Raw genomic sequence first — 25,990 nt, forward strand, 5'->3', positions numbered from 1 at the left:
GTTATACTGATGTATCATTAACATTTCAAAACAATTCAGGCCAGGAGAAGAGATTATTGAAGCCATAGCTCTAGGCTTACTGTATGATCCGCCATGACTTCTGTGTTACAAAGCATTATGGGAAACAACGGAATCCATCACTTATTGACATGCTGCTGGGGTCTTGAGTGACAATAATTCAAGTCAAATGCTATTCAAACAAAATTCGCTATTGAAGTGGTGAGTAGAATAGTACACCTGTATTGTGATACACCAACCAGATATACTTATTTGCAAACATTACCAGTAACACATTTACCTGTTACTGAAAAAGAAACCAACAAATTTTAAAACTGAGACATGGAAAAATTGTCTCAAAATTTATTTCTAAGCCAGTACAAAAATACATATGGACATAAAATTCCTTCTGGTTTCCTCTTACTTACAGTATATAAAGCCTACAGAATATACATTTTTTTAAAAAAAAAAGTTGACCCTTTATGCTAGAATTCTCAATCTTGTAAATAAATTCTATATATGAAAATAGTTAAGAGGAAAATTAACAGCATAGAAAATAAACTAGTAAGAATTTTGTTTTATCTTCCCAGTGTATGTGGTATCTTATAGAACTTGGCACTGCAAAGTGTTTACAAAATGCAAATGCATTCAGAACAATTTTACATGATTTTTTTAAGAAAATCTGTAGCAAATACCCTGAGAGCAACTGCCTCAGTACAGCAGATTAGAGAGAGAGAAAAATACAAGAATTTGATTGTATCAGGAATTCATTATACATAGATGACATTTTCTGTAGTCAGGCCATGCAAATACTCTTATTTGCACAAATATTTACATATATTATTCTCTATGAACTTGTGTTTTGCAGCGTTTGGTACTTTTAGGCAGGACTCTTGGGAAGAAAGTAAGACAGGCAATGATGTGGTGAGTAATACCATACATAATTGTTAGAGTTGTAAAATTTATGTGGTGTTTGTTTGAAGTGAATGGAATGTCTTGTATTCTGCATAAGAAGCCAGTATAGTCTTTCCTAAAAAATGAATCATAGAATCATAGAGTTGGAAGAGACCACAAAGGCCATCGAGTCCAACCCCCTGCCAAGCAGGAGGCCGAATTCTCAGTCGTTTAGATCTGAAGTTGGTATGGGAAGTGAAGTATTATAAAGTTGCTTTAGGTAACTGCGACTCTGATAAAGTACAAATCCAACAAAAAAGACGATACACACCATTCATTTCAATGAGGCCCAAAAAGAAGCTACAGGACTCTACTGAAATGAATGACATTAGTGCAACATGACTATCTGGTGTGTTCTTTCCATTGTTTGCGACCAGTGATTGTAGCTGTAGAAGCCCAACTCTCTAAAAAGCAAGTATGTATGAAGTGTGCAACTGGGGCTTATACTGTGTCCAATATATGCATGCACACACAATATGTTGAGGTTAATGAATGGGAACAGGGTAACAATTAAACTGTAACATGCAACTTCAGATCAAGGTGGCTCTTTAGTATTTATGTATCTAGTCTCCTGTTTTCAGCCCATAATATATAACTGTGATCGAGAAACCTCAAACTTTAGGGATTTGAGGGGAAAGATGTGCCACAAGAAAGGGGAAGATGCTGGATTTATGGATTCTATTTTTTATACTGCTGCTTCACCTTATTTAAGATTGGAATAATACAGGAAGGTAGACTTTATGGAATAACAACACACACCCCCTACAGTGGCTTTCATAACACAGTCTTCTGAAACAAAAATAGACCAAATGCTATTGGGCTATTGGTGTGCAACTGCCTTGCTGTTAAAATTTACCTCCTTTTTAAGTCTTCTCAGTAGCCAGCAACATGTGCATTTTTCCTTTTGGATAAGGCGTGTTCATATTCAAAGCATTGAAAGGTGGATTTTTTGAAATGGGTGGGAAAGGGCATCACACACCAAGAAACTTAATAAGGTTTATAAAGGTTTTTTTCCCAATGTTCTGCAACATGAAAGGTTCTGAACAGGGCAGAATACATCCCAATGCCTAGAAGCAGAGAAAAGGGTAACAGATGCAGATTCCAGAGACAATATGTAACTTGCAACAATAATTTGACTGAGGGCCATGGCTTCAAGCCCCATGTTGGACAAAAAGATTCCTGCATTGCAGGGGGGTTGGACTAGATGATCCTTGTGGTCCCTTCCAACTCTACAATTCTGTGTGTGTAATATATGTAGGTTGTGTTTACACATGAGTATGTTTTAGTCTGAATGGTTAACACTCTTCCCCTTACATTGGAAGGAGTAACAAATCACGAACCCTGGCTTTTACATCCAAGCAGAGCATTAAGTGTTGGACTTGGCTTACCAGGATTGCTGGTATGAGCGTAACACTAACCAGGGATCACTGGTTATTGTGCTAGAGGATGAGCAATCTGTGTAATCACAGTACACAATTAACTATGATTTATTACATGCAAGCCTGGCCCAGTTTTATGTTGCATTAGATAATACACACCCTTGTTTCAAATCATGCTTGAAAGTGCACCGGGCCTTGTCCTCTACAATCTCAAAAATCTGTTTACTGGCTGAACACAGTGGCGTAGCGTGGGTTGTCAGCACCCAGGGCAAGGCAAGTAATTTGCGCCCCCTAACCCTAACCCCCAGATGTTGCGCCCGGTGCGCCCGGCCCCCCCTGCACCCCCCACGCTACGCCACTGGCTGAACATTTCCAGTTGTTGGGAGTTTGGCGACAATGCCTGGTTTAGCTCTTTGCTTCTTCAACAAATGAAACCTCCCTAAACTTTGCAAAATAGTAATTGTAAAATTTATGTCACCTTTATTCACCTTTTTTAAAGTGCAGAAGCTGGATTGAATAGAGACTTTTACTCTGAAAATAAACATGTACTGAAGTTTAAACACTATAAAAATCATTGGTAAATGTCATCAACTAGGTGATGACCTACACCCAAAGAAACCAATCTGATAAATTGCTTCTTTTGGGACTGCAAAGGTAAATCCCAGTATTAGTCTTAGTTGCATCACCAACCTCCATTTGATAAAAGGTACATAGGACATGGGGGTTAAGAACTGTAGCCAAGGTTCCTTAAATACTGTGCTTTACTAACTGATACTTGAAGGAACATGATACACCAAGTCCTGAATGTATGAAGTGGTATGTAAAGTTAAGTATATGGAATGTGTTAGTTTTTGCTGGTCCAAATCTGGACCAGCTAGAAATCTGGTCCAGATTTCTAGCTTCCAAGCTAGGTTTGCAGCTTGGATGCAGAAGTTTTTGGTGGTTTAGGATGATTTTTCTATTAATACACTTTTCCTTGATGCAGAGAGAGAAACTATAGTGGAATTTTCTGTATCTTCTCCCCAGAACTCATTTTATGAAAGTTGTCTTGTTGGCTTGCCCTTTAACCAAAGTTAAGGAAAACAACCTCTGAATGAGCTACCATCTTGAAAATTGTCACCATGGAGTCTAGATTAGAACCCATTCATCTGGCTCCTGAGAAGAGGCTGGCTGTTGCCTCATCTGGCTTTAGTGTCATTAGCATGTGTGGGCAGGCAGCAAAGTTCCTATTTATGTTGAAGTGCTTCTGTTGGCTGCAGATCTAGAAATTTCTCTTCCACACTTGATGGAAATTGTTGGTGATCTCTCTACCTATATAATCTGATGCTTCACTAATTAGCAAAACCAATTCTATTTTGCATTTTAGTTAAAGGCATTTAAAATCTCTGGCACTGAGAGATTAGCTGTAGTTCTCCTGTTTTTAACTGACAGAATATATTGACTATATTTATAAACCTTGTGTTCCTCAATTTCTCGTTCTAAATTTCTAAAAAAAATGTATTTTCAAATTATTTTTGGAACTTAATCATTTTTCTTAAGAAAAATGCTGTTAAATACTGTTTCTAATAGAACTTGGGAGTTTCAGCCTTTCCAACCTGCATCAGTACTATTATACTTTTTTATTGTCAGTTGGTTAGTCTTGGATACACAGGGTGGAAGTACCCAGGTGGGCAAAAATGCAAATATTACAAATAACTTTATTAAATATAATTATTACAAATAACTGAATTTGTATGGCACTGGTTCAATATTCTTTTACATCTGAATTGTCTTTAGCTACTTATTCCCAACAGTTTTGGCTACCTAGTTACAATGTTTTAAGTTATAACTTGCTTAGAGTTAGATTCATTTTTGCAGATGAGTCTGAGCTTAAAGGGGGATTCATACTGGGGGCATTACAATGTTATGAAAAGAATTCCTTGCAAAAGAATCCATTTGTTCTTGCCGATTCTTGAATAAGAAAATCCCACCTAACTACTGTGCTTACAAGCCTCTTAGGTATAAATACTGCTGAAGTTAATAATACTTTACTGTGGGCCGAAAAGTTGTTTCCATTGGGATTTAAGTGATCTGAATTGCATCCTTAGTTACTACAGTCTATGCTTCATTTCTATGAGAAATTGATTGCTGTCTTATGCTGAGTGAATTGAGTCAACACTGGGCCTTTTAGCACAATAGCCTCAGTTCATTTTGAAATATTTAGGACACATTTTCTTGCTCCACTCAAGATTATAAAAGCTATAGACTAGAGCATAAGAAGTATTTGACTTCACAGATGGCGCAAGATAGGCTGTGACTGTTTGAGCCTTATTCCTTTCAGCCTAGTGTTTAATAACCAGCTGTACATTTTGTGCTATCAGTTAAATATCTCATTCTAAAAGGCAGCGAACAATCTTCATCTTGGGTACTCTCCATTTGCACATACAATTCTATTCAGAGATACTGCACATTCTAGCGATTTGTCAGCAATCAAGGCTGAAAATCAAGAGTTACTGTTGGTAAGTGACCCTTTTGTCATACAGAGCTTTTCCCTTTAATGTCCATCTTGATGCTAACTTCAGACTGCTTGTTCAGTTGCTCTTCTGTAAAGGTGATGTAAGAATACACCAGGCTTCCAGCAATACTGCAAGACACAGATTTTTCAGGTGAAAAATACAGTTTAAACTCAGTTCTCTTGAGTCATAGTAAGTAAACTCAATTTGTATTTTATATTCTACTAAACACTACAGGTAGGTAGTTGAATTAGGTGGCAAGAACATGTTATCAGGTTTGTGGTGTTAAAAGCTGTAAATGTAATGAATTGCTGCCTCTGCCTGGCTTCAGTTGTGTGGTTCTTCACAACAGCTGTAGTTTTCTAACCTCTTACAACTCCCTGATCCTACCCAGAAAAAAGTTAGGCTTTCATTCCGTATGTATTTATGGCACACAAAGCCTGCTTTTCTGTTCTCAACTGTAAGTGAAATTGTAACCGCCTTTCCACACTAGGGGGAAGTATGGTGCTTTTTAAATAGGTATACAGTGGTGCCTCGCAAGACGAAATTAATTCGTTCCGCAAGTTTTTTCTTGCCGCCAAGTCCCTCTGCTGCCAATGGCCCATTATTGAAAGCAGCACCAGTAGCAGGGACTGAGGAGCAGCATCTGTTTCACCCGTACTATTGCATTCTGCCCCTCATACCAGTCCTGGACATATTGATACATCCCCCTGGCCTATTCTGTAGCTATGACACTCAATGAAAGATGCTACTATAAATACCATACTGCATTGCTTTTCCAGCTCCGCCCCCCGCCAGGAGTACTTTAATCATCACACACATAAATATACCTACACTACTGTTACAGTGACTGTACCTACACTACTGTTAGTGACTGTAGGCTTAAGCTTTGATTGGTTGACACACACACCACATCACTAATGTGCCTAAAGGCATCTATAGGTGTCAAGTATTACTCTTCTTCTTTTTCCCGAAAAGAAGGCAACTGTTTAACTATGGTCAAAGACCAGGTAATCTCCGTGAAGGCAAAATGTACTGGGAAACATATACTCGGGAAGGAGTAAATTTAGAATTAGTACAGAAGTCAAGTAACCAGTGAAACGGTTGTCGGTGGAGCAGTCAAATGCTCCAGGCAGCCAAAACTTTTCCTGTGGGAAGTGACAGCTTCCTTTATCATTTGTTAGTGAATTAACCCGGAAGGAGCCAAAGGTAGGGGAATGAACATACAGACACACTCGTTATGAATCAAGGTGTGCTTATCCTACCCTAATGTGTGTATTAAGAAATGTCCTCTAATTGTATGAGATTCAGTTTCAATTTTTCCTCTAAACTGCAGTTCCAGAAATCCTTATTTTTATTTCAAGTCACTTTCAGTAAAAAACTATATGCTTTTCTATACAGAAGTCATATTGATTTCAATGCTGCTTAGTTCCAGGTATGTGGATATGAGATTACAACATTTGCCACTTATGAGCTCCCCAACAGTTTTGCACTTACCTGATATTTAGCCCTACAAAGTTTGTCCATGTGAAAATATAATCCCCTCCGAAGAACATTCCTATGTAGGTTATTAAAATATTCTGGGAAGGAAACAAAGAGGTTCAGACAGTTTTCTGTTGCTTTTTCAACATTTGTGAGATGTTAGCAAGGGGAAAATGTTACAGATAAGTCTTAAGCCTTACACTGAAAGAGCTAGCAGAATATTCTACTGAAAGTAAATAGGGGCTCTACAAAAGGTGGCACAAACTGCAAATGACAGTCTTTGTATTCACACTTCATCTTTTCGTTATCTTCCCATAAACACCATTCTCTCTTGCATAGCCCAAACCTTCAAGTCAGAGCACAGGCTCTTCTACATATCAGATTTGAGGCAACAAAACATTTTCAAAGCTATTATTTACCCTTCCTTCCCTATGATGCACCAAGACCAGTATGGCACAACAGATCCCAAACAACTAACATGGAGTATTAGAAATTATTTGTGTAAATGTGTAAGTCTGAAGAGCTTACCTTAATACAACCAACTATTGTAGTTGTAAGGGCAGAATTATACTGAGTACAAAGTACTGTGGAATACATCAAAATAAACCTACGGAGAAGAAAAAATTAAAAAAAAACATGTAAAATACTACCAAGCTGGGCAGAAAGTAGTAGTATACTGAACAATTTCTGGTGCCTGCTGGTTTCTGAGATTCTGGCAAAGAATGTTCAACTACAAATACCTAGATCGGCAAATGAGTTAAGTGCAACATACCGTCAAGCCCTCATATGCCTGGAGTCCACATGTACAGCATGGTAGCAGCATTCAGACTCTCAGCCCAGAGGGATATGCATAGTCTGCATATTTCTTTTCAGCTGGTGTGGCTGGCCTGCTGTTACTGACCGAAAGCAGCTATGCTCACTAATCCATAGTTGTAAGAATACAGTGTCTCTTAGGAGAAAAAAAAGTCAAGTATCTTACCCCATTACACATGACAGTGTAAACTGTATAAGGAAAAGTTTGTCTGACCAGCCTTTATATTCCATTGCCTAGAAGCAAAACAAATACAGTATCTTAGCAAAAAAGCTAAAATTGCAGAAGTGCTGAACCAACACTGGCTTCCGGTTTGCCGCAGGACGGAAGATGGCACGAGGTCAGAAGGACTCTATCGCTAACAGGCTTTGAGGCGGCAGACGCGAAGGCTACATACCCCCCCCAACCCCCAAGAGGGAGACTTAGGGCCGGCATAGAAGCAGCGGCGTCAAAGAGGAGTTTCCTGGTCTAGGGGCCAGTCCCGACACAAGAGATTAGCAACCTGTGACGAGCAGCCTCATGCAGGTTCCGGGAAGCAGTAAATCTCCATATCCCCATAATTTAATAGAGCGGAAAAGGGAACCTTACAAAAGAAACTTACAATTGAACAAATAAATCTGGCATAAAGAAAGGGGGTAAAAAGGGATATTGGAGCAATAGAAAATGGGGCAGTACAATATTTTCACATACACTTTACTAACACATGTCCATTTTTGTATATGTGCCCAATCCCATATGCGTATGCCAAAGACCTCATCAGGCAGCATTCACAAATTGTATCCTCAATTATGTAACATCTTTAAAATTACACAGGAAATTACTCAAATGAGCCAATCTGTAAATATTCCAAATGACTGTCATATTAAATGGGGAACCTATGCCAACACTCTCTCATCTTTGGCCTAGCTTTTTAAAGCACTCTACGTCTGTCCTTAGCATCTCCACTGAAGAAATGTAATGTGTATCAAAGGGATCATGAGCTAGGCAGCAGGGTGTGGGGCTCTTGTGTACCTGGGGTTAGGGATTGGGGGTTTTCTGAGTGTGTGTGTGGTAATGCTCAAGTATGTCCTGTGTATGTGTACTTGAGTGTTGGAGGAAGAAGTATACAGTGATACCTCTGGTTACGAACCTTAGTCGTTCCAGAGGTCCGTTCTTAACCTGAGGCACCACTTTAGCTAATGGGGCCTCCCACTGCCGCCTGAGGTACTACTTCTGGGTTAGCGGAGTCTATAACCCGAAGTGTTTGTAACCCGAGGTACCACTGTATGTGGCTGCAGTTTGGGGGGTGGGGTGGGCACCTTGTATATTCTACTAATACTAGGATACACTCCCTGTAAGCAGAAGCAAATGATGTGAAAATACAGTGTTGAAACCTGAACACTGCAAAACGGTTATCATTTCTGCAGCATACACCTTAACTATGCCTCCCACTTATTAGAAGATTATATTAAAGAAGTAACACAATGAGCATTTCAGGAGAAAAATGTTTAAAGAAATTAAATACTAGTTTTGACACTAATCGGCTGCTTTAAAAATGAGGAAAAATTACTGTTGAATCTAGACTAGAAACATTTGACACACAGACATATAAGCCTACCAGTTTATCAGTTGGCTACAAAGAGGAAGTTGCAAAATGCACCAGCTCAAACCCAGCACTACCTTCAGATTTCCAAAGACAACCTGCAACATACTGCACGAACTGTACCCATGCTTAAACTAAATGCAGCAACACTCAACTGCTGGAATTTAGAAATCTACAGCAAAGCGTAGTGCTAGAAGCAGGTCAGATCACTCCATTAATTTCCCATCTCAGAACTGACCTATTCCTCTTGGCCTTTTTGGCATCAAAAGAGACATTTGTAAGTATACAATTATCTATAATAATGTATATGAAAGCTTACAAAGACAGTGATCATTACGAATAATATTACTGGCAGGATCACAAGTGCACAGCGAAATGACTAGCAATAGTGTCTGAACAATCCAGCAATAGCTAAAATCCTGGGTAAGTTCTACATCACTTTGTGGTCTATGTACACACAAATATCTGGCACCCACAGAGGTCCCCTGTCAATAAAGGCTTGGCTGTGTCCCCAAGGTCAGACTTTTTTTTAATGTAAAACTGTTTTCAGTCATCAGCTATTTGATATACCTTAGAGAATTAGCATCAAAAACAGCAAAAAGTATTAACAGCAAGAGAACAGCCCTAAAGTATATCTCAAAAGGTCCAACTAAAATGTGTAGTAAAATCAATTAAAGCGTATCCTTGTGGCACCCTTTCCCAACATTCTCAGAGCTTGCTAAAATCAGAGGAGAAAAGCAACAGCAGGAATGAGAGACAACCTTGCTTGACCCATAACAACATATGAGATAAGCAATTCTTTGTAGGAAAACAGACAGTAATAATTCTGTAGAACCTCTCCCTTTTGACATGGCTTGCTTGCTTTCTTATATGCAGTGTCTTTGGCTGTAGCATCCAACCAAGGCACTTATGTGTTATGATCAAGCAACAGAACTTACTGCTGGGTTCTGCTGGTGTAAATACTGTATTTTTTGCCCTATAGGACACACTTTCCCCCCTCCAAAAATGAAGGGGAAATCTGGGTGCGTCCTATGGGGCGAATGCAGGCTTTCGCTGAAGCTTGGAGAGCGAGAGGGGTCGGTGCGCACCGACCCCTCTCGCTCTCCAGGCTTCAGGAAGACATCCGCAGCCTGCTTCCCAGAGCGCCCGGCGCGCTGAAAGCAGAGCGCCCGGCGCTTTGGGAACACATCCGCAGCCTAGGCAACCCTGCGGGAGTTCCTGCAGGGCTGTCTAGGCTGCGGATAGCAGCCTGCCGCCTGGCATGAGGGGCGCCCTGAAGCAGAGCGCCCTGTGCGCCGGGCAGACATCGGCCAGCCCCACAAGCTCGGGGGACAGCAGGGAGGCGCAGCGCCGCCACCCCACTGTTCCTCGACCTGGTTCGGTTTCCCCAACCTGGTTTTGGGGGGGAAATAAAGGAAAAAAACTTTATTTCCCCCCCCAAAAAAAAACCTAGGTGCGTCCTATGGGACAAAAAATACGGTAATAAGTGTCACAGATGTACTTTTCCAGAGCTTTAATAGCTGGATGATAAATTTACTCACAAGTGCTCTATGGTTGGAACTAGACAGATTTTAAAGGAACTAAACTGCCAAGCATTGGCGTAAATTCTAATTCTCTTGGCTCGTATTTAACTTTATCAAGTTTATCAACTTGGATTAAGAGGGGATGGTGCTGTGTGTAAAAAGCAGAGCCACGGCCTTAGAAATATGTATCTACGACAAAGCCAATGATTTCCCAGCTCTGTGAATGTTGAGCTTCCTGGATGTTTAACAGAGCAGACTTTGTTCACCTGAACTGCCAAGAGCTTGCCAGGGGAGAAGAAAGTTTATCCAAAAATTAGTAGCTTAAGATATTTACACATACTGTGAATGCAAACTGCAGAGTCTAGAACAGTGCTGGTATTCTCCTCCTCACTTAATTGGTGCACATATTTCTAACTGAATACTTTTCCCCCCTCCCACAAATACATAAACACTGAGATGCTATTTTCTATCTCAAGAGGAGGTTCTTAAAATGCAATGTGAGAAGGATTCCAGGAGAGAGGGAGGCAGCCAAAGACCACATTGGAGCCTGCTCCAGCTGCACTCTCCCCTTCCCACTGTCACAGGGGATCTATCATCAACCGTCCAGAGGAAACAATTCCAGGTGAGAGGGAGGCAGGTAAACAGGGCATCAGGGCACTCTCCAGCTGGACTGTTTCCTTCCCATCAACTCTCCAGTGGGAAGGATCCTGATGGCAGGATGTGCCTTTTGATATTGTTGTGCTCCCCCCCCCCCCAATATAGCAACTTAGTGGGCTGTTTTTTTTGTAAGCCACCCTGGAAGGATTTGAAAGATAATTGTAATTATTCAGTCCACTCTTTAGCTGTGACCAATGCAAGTGTTTGGTATCAAATACTGTATCCAGGGTTGTTTATAACAGGGTATGGGGAAACTGTGGCCTACTGGGTATTGCTGAACTAATGGTTCCTATCAGAAACTTTATGGATATTAGTTAATCAAGCATACATCTTGTCAAGCTAGGTCAAGAAGTCTCTCCAAAAAGGCACCTGTGGATCTGGATGTTCAACACCTTCCGCCCCCCTGTTAACACATGGAAGAAATATGGGAACCAGTTCTCTACAAATTACCTTCTTTCACAAAACCCTGTGGTTCTCTCGATGATAGACTTGTTCATATTTCAGCTACATATATCCTGATATATGACACAACATAGGTGTTCTGGGTTTACTCCAATTTTTCCCTCACAGTGATGTGAAGAATTCCTTAGAGGCATGCTGTGACATATTTGCTACAAATTTAAAGAAGTAAATAGGTCATAGTAACACAGTATTGTGCCCAAAGCACTGTTTAGTCATCGTTTTGTTGGTGGAGTTTCAGCTCTGGCAACCTGAGGATGTGGGCAGAGCATCTCACGTGTCTGCTTATCGCTTGGGTTGGCTGCCTGGGTCCCAAGGCAATAAATGCCTTCTTGGGAGAGGAAATGGCCCTGTCTGTCCTGAAAATGGCAATTAAAAGGCCACTCCTAAAGAAGGCCTCTCTAGACAACAAGGATTGTAGTAATTATTGGCCAAGAATGAACATTCACTTCTCAAGCAAGTTGCTCTGGAGTGGGTGACTCCTGGTAGCTGCAGGCATTTTTGGATGAAACTCTCTAGATCCATTCCATGCTGGCTTCAGGCACAGAAACTGCCTTGGTGGAGTAACCTATGCCAAGAGGACAAGGAAAAGCTCCACAGATGCTGCAACCAACTGCAGCATGGACCTTGCAGAGCACTGGCTGCGCAGCCACAGCATCTGCAAATATTGTTGCCCCAACTGATCACACACATTACAGAAGTTGTGTCAATGCTAGGCACTGCCCCTGCAATTCCTGCATCAACTCTTAACATTGCTATGGATTATTTAGTGGTCGCTGCTAAGGAAAATAGCAATGGCAGATAACTTAGGACCATAGTATTGGCTTCCCAGGGACAATTCACATACTAGTATCATCTCACTGAAACCAATGCCAATATAAGTGGGCCTTTCTCAATTGCTTCCCTTCCACGTATACCTTTGAAATTGTGCACTTTTTTACTTGCAGTCATGACAAATGCCAAGATTTTTAAAACTGTTCTGAATTAAAACTAAACAGTAACGTATTTAGACATCCTAGTACACAACACCATAAACTGCATTTTTTAAAAAAGCCCACAAAACTGTATTTCACAATTACTGACCTATGGACACAAGCAATATAGTTTTCAATTAGAGCTGCCATTCAGGAATAAAAACCGAAGGCTTACCTTTTGCGCATCTCCTGTAAAATAGGCAATGGCCAAGGTAGGCAGAATCATAAACAGTGCATTGTAATATAGAAGGCCGTATTTTCCCAGCTCCTGGAAATGGAAAAAAAAAGTTATGTACTTATTTTGGCTGAATGATAAATCCGTACACAGAGAAGTTCACAAAACGAGACCTCATCCATCATCTCCTACAAGCATTATAAATGTAGCATCCTGTCTGAGTCCTTGAGACACAAATCAGCTTCATGTTTCCCCATGGTGCAAATCAGCAATGATATAAATAATATAGCTGGCAAAACTTGTTTTCTATTTCTTAAAGATAACATCTACTTTAAATCAAAAGTATATGAAATTATTTTTTAAAAACCCCAAATAGCTATTAAAGCATATATACTTTACTGTTTACCTTACCTATTGATGGATATAAAAGAGAGACCATAAGCACAAATACGATTTTTATACAAACCATCTGCCCCCCCCCCCCAATCATTTGCCTAGTACAGCTGCAATACTTAAACTCTGCAAAACATAGTAAGTTGGGAGCCTGCATTGGGAATGTATATTGTTCTCCTCTCTAGAGCAAGTTGCCACCCACCCTTTAAATACAGAGCTTGAAACTACTGGGGTTATTAAGGTCTTAACCACAGATAGCACTGATGCAAACACTCTGCTTCATTGTGATTTAGGGTGAAGGAACAAACATTCCCAAGTCTGGCTCTTGATTTACTAACTGTAGATAAGAGGGAGCCAAGGCTGGCTTCTTGGTCAACTAGCCAAAGTTAAAAGGAAGGCAGTATTATATCTGTACTGATCCACAGACCTTTCCTTTTAACTAGTACATAATGTAGCTAACCTAATAACTCTATCCTAAACATATATGTTACTGGCAGGCTGTCGTAACATTAATAAACAATTGCATTTTTCATTACCGTACTGGTCTAACTGTTTATGTTTTCCATCCTGGCTATCATCTATTGGCACAGTAAGTTTCATGACATAATCATAAAATAAATACTTTTATCTCAGTACAAGTGAACCAGATTACATGCATTAACTTCAAGCCCCTTTGGAAGTCTGATCATTTAATATTGGTGTGAAATAGTTTCATGCCCCAAGTGGTCATGGTGTCATAGAACACAATGTTAGAATGATTCTAGTTTTATGAATATGATACAAATAAAACAAACCCCAACCACCAGCAGAAATTAAATGCCGTATTTGAATGAGCTTTGGTCCAATACAGTATGTTTCTTATGGGCCTAATTCTGGCCTATGTTTACTTGTGCGCGCTATCCTAAACATTTGCAAATTGTTAGAATAATATGTACATGGTGTTACAGATGTTTGTGCAGCAGCAGAGCAAAATGAAAAATAATATATAGGACAGGACAGCCACACTGTTGAAAAATGAGTATTTTCCCCCAGAAAGCAGTAACTTATTCATCCTTTACTGATCTATAAAGTGGAAAGCTGTTTTAAAATGAAGTAGCAAGCTGAACCTACCTTGGAATCTAGTTTCTGTTTTACATATGCACCGTTTGCAGCTGTCAAGACATCATTAATCAAGATAAACACATAGCCTTCCAGATCAAATGCCAGATCAGAACTAGGGGCAAGAGAAGGTAATATTTAAAATCAAAGAGAAAACATAATCATGATAATTACTGAACAACTGCAATCTGCAAGCAGAGCAGGATTCTGTACAAGGATCACATTTGCAGATTAGATCCAAGAAGAAGAGGAAGAGTTTGGATTTGATATCCTGCTTTATCATTACCCTAAGGAGTCTCAAAGCGGCTAACATTCTCCTTTCCCTTCCTCCCCCACAACAAACACTCTGTGAGGTGAGTGGGGCTGAGAGACTTCAGAGAAGTGTGACTGGCCCAAGGTCACCCAGCAGCTGCATGTGGAGGAGCGAAGACACGAACCCGGTTCCCCAGATTACGAGACTACCGCTCTTAACCACTACACCACACTGGTGGTGCACAAGGGAAGACCCCACTGTATCCAGTATATGCATGATCAGTCCTGCCATTTATGGTGGCACTGATCACCCATCTACAGGTGTAGATGTCAGGATCCCCAAGGATGTGCTCTATGGGGAGCTGGCTTCAGGCACCAGTCCCACTGGCAGACCAACTCTGTGTTACAAAGATGTCTGCAACCTGACTCCGCAGTGTAGGAATCCCTTGTAGATGCCTGCAGTGCCTGGAGACAGACAGGTTGTGACCAGGAGGAATGACTGCTGGGAGGAGTGCAGAGAGAAGAAAGCCATGGTGCATCTGCAGCAACACAGCCAGACACCTTCATCTTCTCCAGCTGCAACCAAACAGGTCTCTCCCATATTGGTCTCCTGAGTGCAAAACCTTAGGGGCCACTTTAGACACATCCAGGTATTTCTAGCTCTGCTTCAGAACTGCCTGCCAGGGAAGCCTTCATTTTCGACAAAAACTTCAAATTATTCTAGTCCACTAATTTATACGTCAGACAATCGTATATTGCCTTAGTTTTTCCAGGGCTTCAACTGAATTTCTATTGACCTTTCCAACAGCTAACCAGAATATTTTAAGAAGCTAGTTGAGGAACAAGCTCATAAAAAACCTGAACAATATTCAAGCTCCTTTTAATAATGGTATACCGTACCTTGCAGCTACAAATGCACCAATTATCATTGCAAATACTGTCATCTGAATTCTCCAAGAAAATTTCTTCCTAAGAAGATAAAAATGGAAGAGCTTTCTCATTATTGCAGCGGGCGTTCTAGCAGCGTTCTTAAAACTGTGGTCCACAATATTCAAGAGATCATGAAAGAAACATTGAAGGAAAATGCTATAAAGCCAGGGTTTTCTGTTTATGTCAAACCCAATCAACGTCTGTGTTTGTATATGTGGCTGGGCGGAGGGAGGCCCAAACACATGTCTCTAAGAGTTTCATTTATCTCTCCTCCTCCCCCTCCAGTTTACAGCTGTCCTTAAGAATTCTCTTATGCAATTACTGTCACATAAGAAATTAGTGACCTGCAAACAATAATCAAAAACAGTGGTCTACGATACAAAGAAATTTAAGAATTCCTAGAGTTTCAAAGCATGAAAGAAAACACTAAGCCAACAGCAAAAATCATGGTTGGCTGTCAGAGGTTGTAGAACTAAAGCAAGAACTTGCCTTAGTGGCCAATGGAGTGCCAAGGAAAGAACAGGCTCCATTGGGCCCAGCCCCATGAGGCTCCAGAGTGAAACTGCTGCTGCTGCTGCTGCTGCTGCTGCTGCTGCTGCTGCTGCTGCTGCCACCAAGGGAGCTGAAGCGGTTTCACCCTGGCGCCTTGCAGGGCCGGGCCAATAGAATTTGTTCCTCCCTCCACTTTTCAACATTGCAATGTATCACTAAACCACAATGTTGGCTGGCGACACACTGCGATGTTGGAAAGCTGATTATTGCCCAGCCCTCTCCTGCACCCATCCTCCCATTTTCCAAAGGAGAAGAGTGTTTTCTTGTAATGTTGAATTTTGGCACAAAGCTCAGCATGCTCTTAGAAATTTCCTTCTCCAACTTCCCTTGTATGCAAAATGGACTTGAGAAAGGAGTCACTGGTACACATTAATAAGTCTGGCCTAAGCTTGTAGACCCACAACACTTGACAGTATTCTTTTAATTCATTTTTCATATGAAAATTTAGCAAAGAAAAGCAAGTAAGAAATATATGAATACCAAGAGTAACGAAACAAAAAACTCACTATCAGTTCATGTTACAGATACAGTAACCATCAGTACCTGTTTCTTAAGTTAAATAGATAAATTATTATAACCCGCCCCCCCCCCCGATGACCAAATAGTCATCTAAACAATATTTATGTCTATATGAAATATATTCAAATGTAGCCAGGGCAGTGAGGTCTTCAAAACAATGGAAAACAGACATTGGTCCTTCAGGGCTCCAAGTATGTCTCTTAGCAACCATAAGGGCTCACAAAATCCACTTTTGTTGTCCTGCTGTTAATCCTCACACTACAGGAGTATAATTGAAAAATACATAAGCATCTGGCAGTATGAAGGATTTCACCAATGCAAAACCGATGCAGATAACAACTTCAAACCAAAAAGAAGACATCGCTGGACAAAGCCCACATCATATGTGGGATTCTCAGCATTGCATCTCCAGTACTGGAGATTGATCAGTGCCTTCCTATACAAATGTGGAGTCCCATGTGCTTGAAATATTTCCTTTGTTCAACCCTAAGAACTACAAAGGATGCTTGACCTTGTGCAGGCTGCATGCCGGCATAACCAAAGGGAAATATAATGGCACTGCCATTGGCTGTATCCACCCATATGACACAAAACACATGAAGCAACACAGTACTGTACCATCTCACAACTCACTTGAGTAGAATTCCTTCTGCAAACATTGTAAACAGAATGGAAAACCGTCTCAGGACTGTAAACATTGGCAGGCTGTAAGAGAAATAATGTTTATGGACAGAGCTAGTCATATAGATACTCCTTATGTTTATACAGAGACATTTTAAATTTACTCCGGATAAATTTCAACATCAAAGCTCATAGTGTGGTGAATGAGAACAGATGTCCCTGGGGGAAAGTCACAGGTGATTTTTATTTTTATTTTTAAAAAAAGACTGTCTCCAACGTTTGTCAGAAGCAGGGGAAACAGGCTAGAAAATTCAATTCTTCAAAATTTAACAGTTTTGTCTTACACACGTGCAGCCCAACTGTATTAGCTATTTTGAAGCTTGGAAACTGTGCGCAGAAAAGCTATTTATAAGTACACACTCTCTCTTCCAGTTCATGCCCTTGAAATGAGTTGGGATCTCAAGTTACAAGACCCTACATTTAAGGTTATATTTAACCACCAGTCCAGGCTGGTTACCAAAGCAAGTACCTGCCCACATCTGCACTAGGATGCAGAGAGAAATCATTTGTTGAAAGGCTATTATATAATAATGTCTTATTCTTAACTGTACATGTCTTGCCTAGCCAGGAAAACAGGTGGCACACAAGTGGTGGAAAGCAGAAATGAGATGCCTGACGTTGGCTCTAAAGTCTTATTTTTCAAACAATGGACTGACTGTGATTATCAGTTAAACATCTAGCTAGTTTAGATGACAACCTTGAGCTAGGTTAAGAACTTTTGAGAATTTAAGAAAAGTCACTTTTATCCAGTTGACTTGATAAAAGTCCACATATAAAAGTCTACGTATATATTAAAGGTAAAGGGACCCCTGACCATTAGGTCCAGTCGTCACTGACTCTGGGGTTGCGACGCTCATCTCGCTTTATTGGCTGAGGGAGCCGGCATACAGCTTCCGGGTCATGTGGCCAGCAGCGCACGGAAACGCCGCTTACCTTCCCGCCAGAGCGGTACCTATTTATCTACTTGCACTTTGATGTGCTTTCAAACTGCTAGGTTGGCAGGAGCAGGGACCAAGCAACGAGAGCTCACCCCGTCGCAGGGATTCGAACTGCCGACCTTCTGATCGCTAAGTCCTAGGCTCTGTGGTTTAACCCACAGTGCCACCTGCGTCCTTCATGCCTGACGTTACGTGTGCTTAATTTGGAGACAGGTCCTGTGGTGCACCCTGTGGATCTACACACAAGTGCATAGACTTGCATCCTAAGAACATGCTGTGTTTAAAATCTGCAGGGCAGCATCAGGAAAGGTCACCTGCAGCTTTCCAGTCTGTTGTGTGCAAATGACACAGCTCTCTCTCTCTCTCTCTCTCTCTCTCTCCGTTCCAATTCAATCTATGGAAGTTCATGGAGGTTCTGAACGATTGTTGGTAAGCTCAAATAAGGGTGAGCAAATGGAAGCTTAATCCAGACACGACAAAAGCAGTCAGGGTTAGCAGAACCACTGATCTGGAAATGGGGATACAATCTATTCTGAATGGGACAACACTGCCCTTGAAGAAGGCTTCACAGGCTTGGAAGTGCTCCTGGACAAAGCCTTGCTCCAGGATGTAGCTGTGGCCAGGAGTACCTTTGGTCCAGCTGGATCTAGCATGCACTAAAGTTTCTGTAGCACACTCTACTTGGATAGTGGCCTGGTTCACATGTCTTGCTCAGCCAAACCATGACTTAGTGAGACATGCAAACCAGGCCTTTGTCTGGAAGGCTTTGGGTTGAAGCCAATCACCAGAAGCATAAAACTCCTTTGTTATAGACTGCTAGTCTATTTCTGGACTAGTTTTCACTTTTAAATCCCTAAAGGGTTTGGAACCAGAATATCTGAGGAATTGCTTCGTTTTTAATTTGATCAGTATTATCTGAGGTTTCACCGTATTTTATGTTTATTAGTCTGAAATACTACATTTTAAAAATTATTTATAGAATATGAACCAGCTTGAAGACAAGAAACAGGCTGAAAGTATTTTAATAAACAAGAGTCCTAAATGGCTGCCAATAAGTTTCCAGGCCCAATTCAAAATGCTGGTTTTGACCAATAAAGCCCTAAATGACTCAGGACCACAATACCTCATGAACTCCCTCTTTCCATATGAACCGACCCAGACCCTGCAATCATCATTTGAGGCCTTTCTTCATGCACCTCCTCCATGGCAGGTTGTAGTTGGCAACGTGAGAACAAGCCTTTTCTGCGGTGGCTCCCCATTTGTGGGAGGTTCTGCCCAGGGAGGTTCATTATACACCTTTAGGCGCCAGGCAAAAACATTCCTCTCCAACCAGGCTTTTGGCTGATTAAATATGTTTGTAGAGGGAGTTATTGGTGTGGTTTTGTTTTTTTTAAATGTATTTTGGGTTTTAATCTTGTATTTTTATGTTGCAAATAGCCTTGAGATCTACGGATGAAAGGTGGTTTTTTTTATATTATTATTATTATTATTATTATTATTATTATTATTATTATTATTCCAGCTAGGGAAGGTAGTAGGCCTTGGCATTTGATATTCCACAGCTCTTGACAGATTTATGCAGTAACAAGAAACTTATCACAATGTTTTCAATGTTGCTTTTTAAAATACTGAATCAACAAGGCTCTATTGAAAAGCATCTTAAGGCTACAATTCTATACCCACTCACCTGGGAATTAGCCTCATTAAACTCAACAGAACTCACCTGAGTAACTAAGGATGTGCTGGAAGAGAGCAGAAAACCAGCTGAAGCCCCACCCCACCCCTTTCAGATAATCTGTTTGTTTGTTTTTTGTTTTTTTTTTATGATTGGCAGAGAATCTGAAAGAGCTGATTAAATGACTTGGTGATTACTTTTATGTCCTTCTAAATTATTTATTACTAAATATGCATAGCTGAATTATGTTATATATTAATGCCAATTGTTTTGTTATATATAACTGTGACATGACACCAGATTTGAGAATTATGGTATACTGAAACATATAAATAAATTATAAACAAATGTTCTACACAATTTTCATTCACTAAATTTGAAGTACAGTGGTACCTCAGGTTACATATGCTTCAGGTTACATACGCTTCAGGTTACAGACTCCGCTAACCCAGAAAGTGTTTCAGGTTAAGAACTTTGCTTCAGGATAAGAACAGAAATCGGGCTCCGGCGGTGCAGCAGCAGCAGGAGACCCCATTAGCTAAAGTGGTGCTTCAGGTTAAGAACAGTTTCAGGTTAAGAACGGACCTCCGGAACAAATTAAGTACTTAACCCGAGGTACCACTGTAATCAAAAAGTCCCTTCAAATTTAAGTACAGACCAACCAGAATTCAGATTACATTTTAATAAAAGCTCAATATTTTTTTTAAAATAAAAGATTAATAAAATCGTATCTTATTATCCATACTTCAATTTCTTTGTGCTGAACAGTCCTGTGATTTGGTTCCCGAAATACAGGAGAGGTAGTGGAAAAGTCTAGAAAGTTATGAGAGGGATAAAATAACATTCAATAAACAGGTCAAGTCAGTTGGCCGTGTAACCTTTCAAAACATTTGCACAGTTTTGTTGTTGTTGCTATTTTTTGTTTTGTTTTTTTGCAATGGGAACAGTTTTCACCAGCAGGCACACAACATAGCAAGCCTTAGGAAATGCATAATCATGCTTCAACTGTAGCATAAAAGCTTTTGCATATTAGGGCAGTATGGTTTCACATTCTGACTTACAACACCAGCAACACACATCCTTCCTTTTTCTCAAGACTGTGTAGAATTCTGGAAACACACACATAACATCTGTCACATCAGACATTCAGTCTTCCAAGTTACACCAAGAGAGTGGGCATGGGAAGAGGAACAAGCGCATGCAGATGTATAAACCCAGGCTAATGCTATGTTAAATAGGTCATGTACATGTACAGCAGCGGCACACCAGGAATTCATGGTAAACTAGACCTCTATAAACTGACGTTCTATTAAGCATGATGCTCCGCACGGCGATGTTTCTTTTACACGCCCGATCATGCTTAAATCCAACCTCAGAAAGCATAATTTGAGGGACCTTCAGAAATAATATAAACATGGACATATGGACATATATTCCGCAGGCAATTACTCTAAGAGGCAAGTCCCTTTGATTTAAATGACTCCCTTCTAAATAAGCTGATACAGGTCTGGTGGGTGTAACTTTGGCCCTTGCTTGTCCAGTGTTAGTGGACATTTTTTTCAGTTTGTGCAGCTCAAGGACCTGGGCAGAATCCTTGGAATATGTGCCAGATCCTTGCTCTTCCTGGTTCATTGAAAAGGCCAGCGAGGGACTGGCTTAGAAGATGAAGGGAGTGGTCAATGCCTGTTTTATAGTGGCTTCATTCCTTCTGGGCTGGAGGAGGAGGAACAAGCTGAAACTTAATCCAGACAAGGCAGAGGTGCTCTTGGGGTCAGTCGGAAGGCAGAACAGGGAGTAGGGATTCAGCCTGTGCTGGATGGGGTAACACTCCCCCTGAAGACACAGGTTCATAGTCTGGGTGTGCTTCTGGACCCAGCCCTGAGCATGGATGCCCATGTCATTGTGACTGCAAATTTGGCACCTGCACAATTAAAGCTATCACGTTAGTGGCAGCCGTTCCTTGAGATGTCTGATTTGGCTACAGTGACGCACGATGTGGGGCTGCCTTTGAAAAGCGCTCTGAAACTTCAACTGGCTCCAGGAGCTGCAACCAGATTCTTGACCAGGGGCGGGTTATAAGGAGCATACGGCTCCCTTGCCACAACAGCTCCAACTACCTACCAGTTTCTTTCTAGGCACAAGGCAAATTGGTGGTTATGACCTATGAAGCCCTACACGGCTTACGTCCAGGCTATTTGAAAGAGAGGATTGCCTCATACAAACCTGCCTGGGTTCTCAGGGGGAGATGCTTCTCTCAGTTCTTCGACTCTCACAGGTAACGGGGGAGAGCCTTCTCAGTGGCTGCTCCCAGATTTTGGAACCCCCTCCCTAGAAAAGCTACATTGGCTCCTTCCTTGTTGTCTTCCCCTCTGCAAGTGTAGGGCTTTTGGGAACTGACTGCTTTTAATGAAAGGGATAGTGCTGTGCTGCTTTGATTGTAATGATTTGTGCATTTTTAATAGATCTTAATTCTATTAATATTTAATCGTTTTTTAAAAATTATCTCCTCCCCCCACCTATATTTTTTGCTGTTTGTATTTTATCTGTAAGCTGCCTTGAGTATTGTCAGGCAAAAAGGTGGGAAATAAATAGCTTGCCTAGGATTGTACCGTGTGGCATTCTTAACTGGGAATAAAACCCTTCAACTCTAGCAGAACATACCTATGAGGGCCAAATCAAACATTATATTAAATGCATGATGGGAAGGTAGTCTTTTGTGATGCACAGGGAATGAGGGTGGCTCCAACAGGGGCCTCTCTCCCACAGCAAACAACAAGCAGCTCCAGGGTCTGTGTGGTTTTTTGAGGACTACAGCACTACTAGAAAAGGTTCAGCCCTCTTCTCCCTGTACACGGCTGCAGTGACTCAATTCTCATCAACAAATTTAGTCCTGTTACCTTAACATCACATGAATCAGAAACCATTTTGGCATTTGTGCCAAATCATTTTGTTTGCTTGTTTATCTGACCTCTACAGATTAGCATCTATAATTACATTTATCAGATTCTTCCACCCAAAGTAGGATAGCAACTCTGGAAAGTTATACTACAACAAGTCAGTTAGACACAGTGGAATCTGCCTTCTTTGCTGCAGACTCACAGCTGCCCATAATAAATGAATCCTGTACAAAAGGAAAATAAAAATGCATTGGAATGACCTAACAGCACTTTTTAAATAGTTTTCTAATTTGTCATGAGCAGCAAGCAGTACTTGTATTAATGCATTTTGATGCCTTCCTTGAAAGTTGTTCTATCTTGCATTCTTTCTACAGAATATACATACACCAGAACAATTTAGACCACTCTTCCCCATTATGGGCATGTACGGCAAGAACTACGCTTCTGCCAGTGGCTTTGTAAATGAGAGAAATATCATACCTTTCGAGGTATATTTCTGTCAAAGTCTGGAAACTTCACCACCCTGAGTGCCTTTCCCACCCAGAGCACAACCACCGTAGCCAACATCTGTGAAAGGAACAAGAGAGATCACTATTTTGCCTCTCCCTCTCCCGGCCCAATTAGAAATTTTCTTATTCAAAATTTCCAACTAACCTGGCCTAGTCCCACACACAGCGAAGAAGGAAATCTGTAACAAACAGCAGACAAATTAAACTAAACAGTGGCAACCTTCAGTGAATCATGCATAATGGAAAAAGGCTAGCCTTTGGCAGGAAAAGTTGTTTGTGGCTCACTCTCCTGCCTCAGATATAACGAATATATGGAACAGTAATAACCAAGAACTCAACGTATTTAAAAAATCATTTGCCTCCAGCAACCAACACTCTTGCATGCATAGTCCTAACATGCTGAACTATATTTGCATAGCAGTTAGATGGCAGCATCAGTCGCTTCTTTTAATGTGTCTGTTCTGGAAGTAAACACACATATACACAAAGTGTACACAGTAGGAGGGACATTTAAAAAAAAAATGGAGAAGGGAATGTTTAACTGTTTCAATAAACCCTTTAAAACTGGGTGCCACGAAGAAGCAAAGCTGAACCCCAACATTCGCGTTATTGAAAATTATGGGGCTACACAGTGCAAAGCTCGCTGAGTTCAATGGAGCCAACAGGCTGAACAGGTACAGAATCGCAGCCTTGTGCTCTCTAAGCTAAATACTCCTTCCGTTTTGGGGATGGAGGTTTGAGGGCGCCTGGCAACTTCTGACCAAGCCATCTTATCTACACGCGGCCTTCATAGATGTATTTTTTTGGGGGGGGGAGGGGCGGAGGCGTGCGCTATGCCCACCGCAAATGCCCGTGCCTGGAAGTTGGGAAGAGCGAGAGGAAGGCACCGCCACCACCCCGCGCTACTGAACATGGAGGCTTGTGGAGCGTTCCTCCTCCGAAAGCAACTTGGGAGCGGGCTCTGCAGAAGCAGCAGCAGCAGCCACAAAGCCGAGTCCTCGCGGCCGCCTGCAGCTCAGCGCCCACGCCGGCCTGCTCCACCTCCTTTCTCCGCGCGAGTTAATCTGTAACCCGGCCGGCGCTGCCCCTCCACTTGGCGCCGGCGGCGGCGAACTTTGCCCGGAGCTCTCCCACCCGCCTCCCTTACCCGTAGCTGGTGAGGACGCTCTTGTTGACCACGACGATGAGGAAGGAGCTGAAGCCGTAGAAGGCAGCCGCCAGCAGCTTGAGGCAGACGGTGAGGCTGGGCGCCGCCGCCATGCCCGGCTCCTCATCTCCGCGAGCTGCTGCTGCTGCTGCTGCTTCTGCGGTGGGGGCTTCTCCCTTCACGCCAGAAGCCTGACGTCTGCGCGCGGCCGCCGACATGGTTGCAAGCTGAACGTCAGACGGGGCGGAGCGGGACGCGGGCGGCATCGAAGCCAGGAGAGGCTGGGCCCAAGGGGGGCTGCCCGACGGCGTGCAGGGAGGGCGCAGCAGCAGGAGGAGGAGCGCGCAAAGCCGTGACGCGCCAGGGGCGCAGCGGGGCTCTGTTCCTCAAGCAGCAACGTGCGAGCCCGGCGTGTTGTTCTTCTGAGCGGCAAAGGGGTCGTTGTCTCCCAGCCCCGAAAGATTAGGCTGCGTCCTCCTGCGCACTTAAGTCGCTCCCCTACCCGGGAAAGGGCGGCGTCGCTTCAGCCAAGCCACCGCGTCGGAACCAGTTCTAAGACACAGAGCCAGCGAGCCACGCGACAGAATTTCCCCCGAGCGCGCAAAGGGTGCCCTTATTTTTTGCTCCTAGCCACAGTGCGGGGCTAACGCCACCACGAGAAGCCCAGGTGGGGGCGGCAGGGTAGCAGGGAAACTAAGAGTCTCTTGTCTCCCATCACGTGTTGAGAAGGGATCACGTGCAGCGCCGCCAACACGCTTGCGAGCCACGTCCGTCGGGGGCGTGAGAAGAGGCCCTTTGCGCAGAAATAGAAGTTCACAGTGCTCCTTCCTGCGCTTTATCGCGCCGCGTGGGGGTGGGCAGGCCCCCCAATCAAATTAATGAATAAATAAAAATACCAAACTAACTGACCAATTGTGGCGCAGATAACTCGGTCCTGGGAGCCCCCAAACATGAAGTTTGCCGCCCCCCAAATCCTGGCTATGCCCATACCGCCGCCCACCCCCCTAATATGATTGCTTTATAAAGGATGCAACTATAAGGTACATGGAAGTCTAGCTTAGTAGCAGTTAATATAAAAGTTCAAAAAGTTGTTTCATTTTACATATAAGGAGCCACAGGCGTTTCCTTAAGTACATAGGTGGTTCATATTACGTGGTTAGCATTAAATGCCGAATTATTACTTTACCAATTTCCATGACTGCATAGTGGTAATTATTCCCATATGCACTCACTAGAATTACTTTATCTTTTTGGAGCTCAGGAACTGCTCCAGATTGGTGGGGGTTGCAACATGTCATTGATGCAATGATAATACATTAATGTTGGATTTGTACAGAACCATTCACACATTCCACTTTGTGAGTTGTTCCTGCTTTACTTCCCCCAAAATAACATGTTAATTGCTATCTGGAAGGACACTCTTATGCTGAAGAGAGCCAGTGTGGTGTAGTGGTTAAAAGCGGTAGGCTTATTCGATCCACTTAGAGGTTTGCAGTCTCTCTATGTACACATGCAAACACACACCTCTATCCTGGTAAGTCCAGAACATCACAATTCCAAGAACACATTCCAGCCATGAAAAAACATCAAGGGTGTGTCATTGGGAGGTGCATGACCTGGGCATAGCCGCAACAGTGAGATAATAGAGGGCTGGAGGTCTGCATTTGGCCTTTGGGCTGAGGTTTCCCACCCCTCATTTAGAGCTTTAAAGGCCAGGACCTTGAACTGAGTTTGGATGCCACCTAGTAGCCAGCAACACTCTTTCAATAACATGGAGTATGCACCTAGGAATTCACCAGGCAGCTTTGGTTAACCTCTTTACTGTATCTGAAGAAGTGTGCATGCACACGAAAGCTCATACCAAGAACTAACTTAGTTGGTCTTTAAGGTGCTACTGGAAGGACTTTTTTTTGT

At 42.1% G+C, this 25,990-nt stretch overlaps 1 protein-coding gene and 1 long non-coding RNA gene across 2 annotated transcripts; one reads left to right on the plus strand and one right to left on the minus strand.

Moving 5' to 3' along the window:
- The first annotated feature begins 1,109 nt into the window (after positions 1–1,109).
- On the plus strand, positions 1,110–4,600 carry LOC310846497. The gene is made up of 2 exons (XR_014565345.1): positions 1,110–2,573; positions 2,707–4,600. It is a non-coding gene; the product is annotated as an uncharacterized lncRNA (long non-coding RNA).
- Positions 4,008–24,901, minus strand: SLC35D1 (solute carrier family 35 member D1). The gene is made up of 12 exons (XM_083743113.1): positions 24,077–24,901; positions 23,075–23,108; positions 22,901–22,987; positions 20,269–20,336; positions 16,863–16,934; positions 15,129–15,197; positions 13,989–14,091; positions 12,486–12,578; positions 7,284–7,351; positions 6,833–6,911; positions 6,320–6,402; positions 4,008–4,953 (listed from the first exon to the last, which is right to left on the minus strand). The coding sequence occupies exons 1-12, from the start codon at positions 24,340–24,342 to the stop codon at positions 4,845–4,847; spliced, it is 1,131 nt and encodes a 376-aa protein (XP_083599239.1). The 5' UTR covers positions 24,343–24,901; the 3' UTR covers positions 4,008–4,844.
- Positions 24,902–25,990: the final 1,089 nt, after the last annotated feature.

The sequence above is a fragment of the Podarcis gaigeae genome (assembly GCF_964106915.1).
Source record: "Podarcis gaigeae genome assembly, chromosome: 6".
Lineage (NCBI taxonomy): Eukaryota > Metazoa > Chordata > Lepidosauria > Squamata > Lacertidae > Podarcis > Podarcis gaigeae.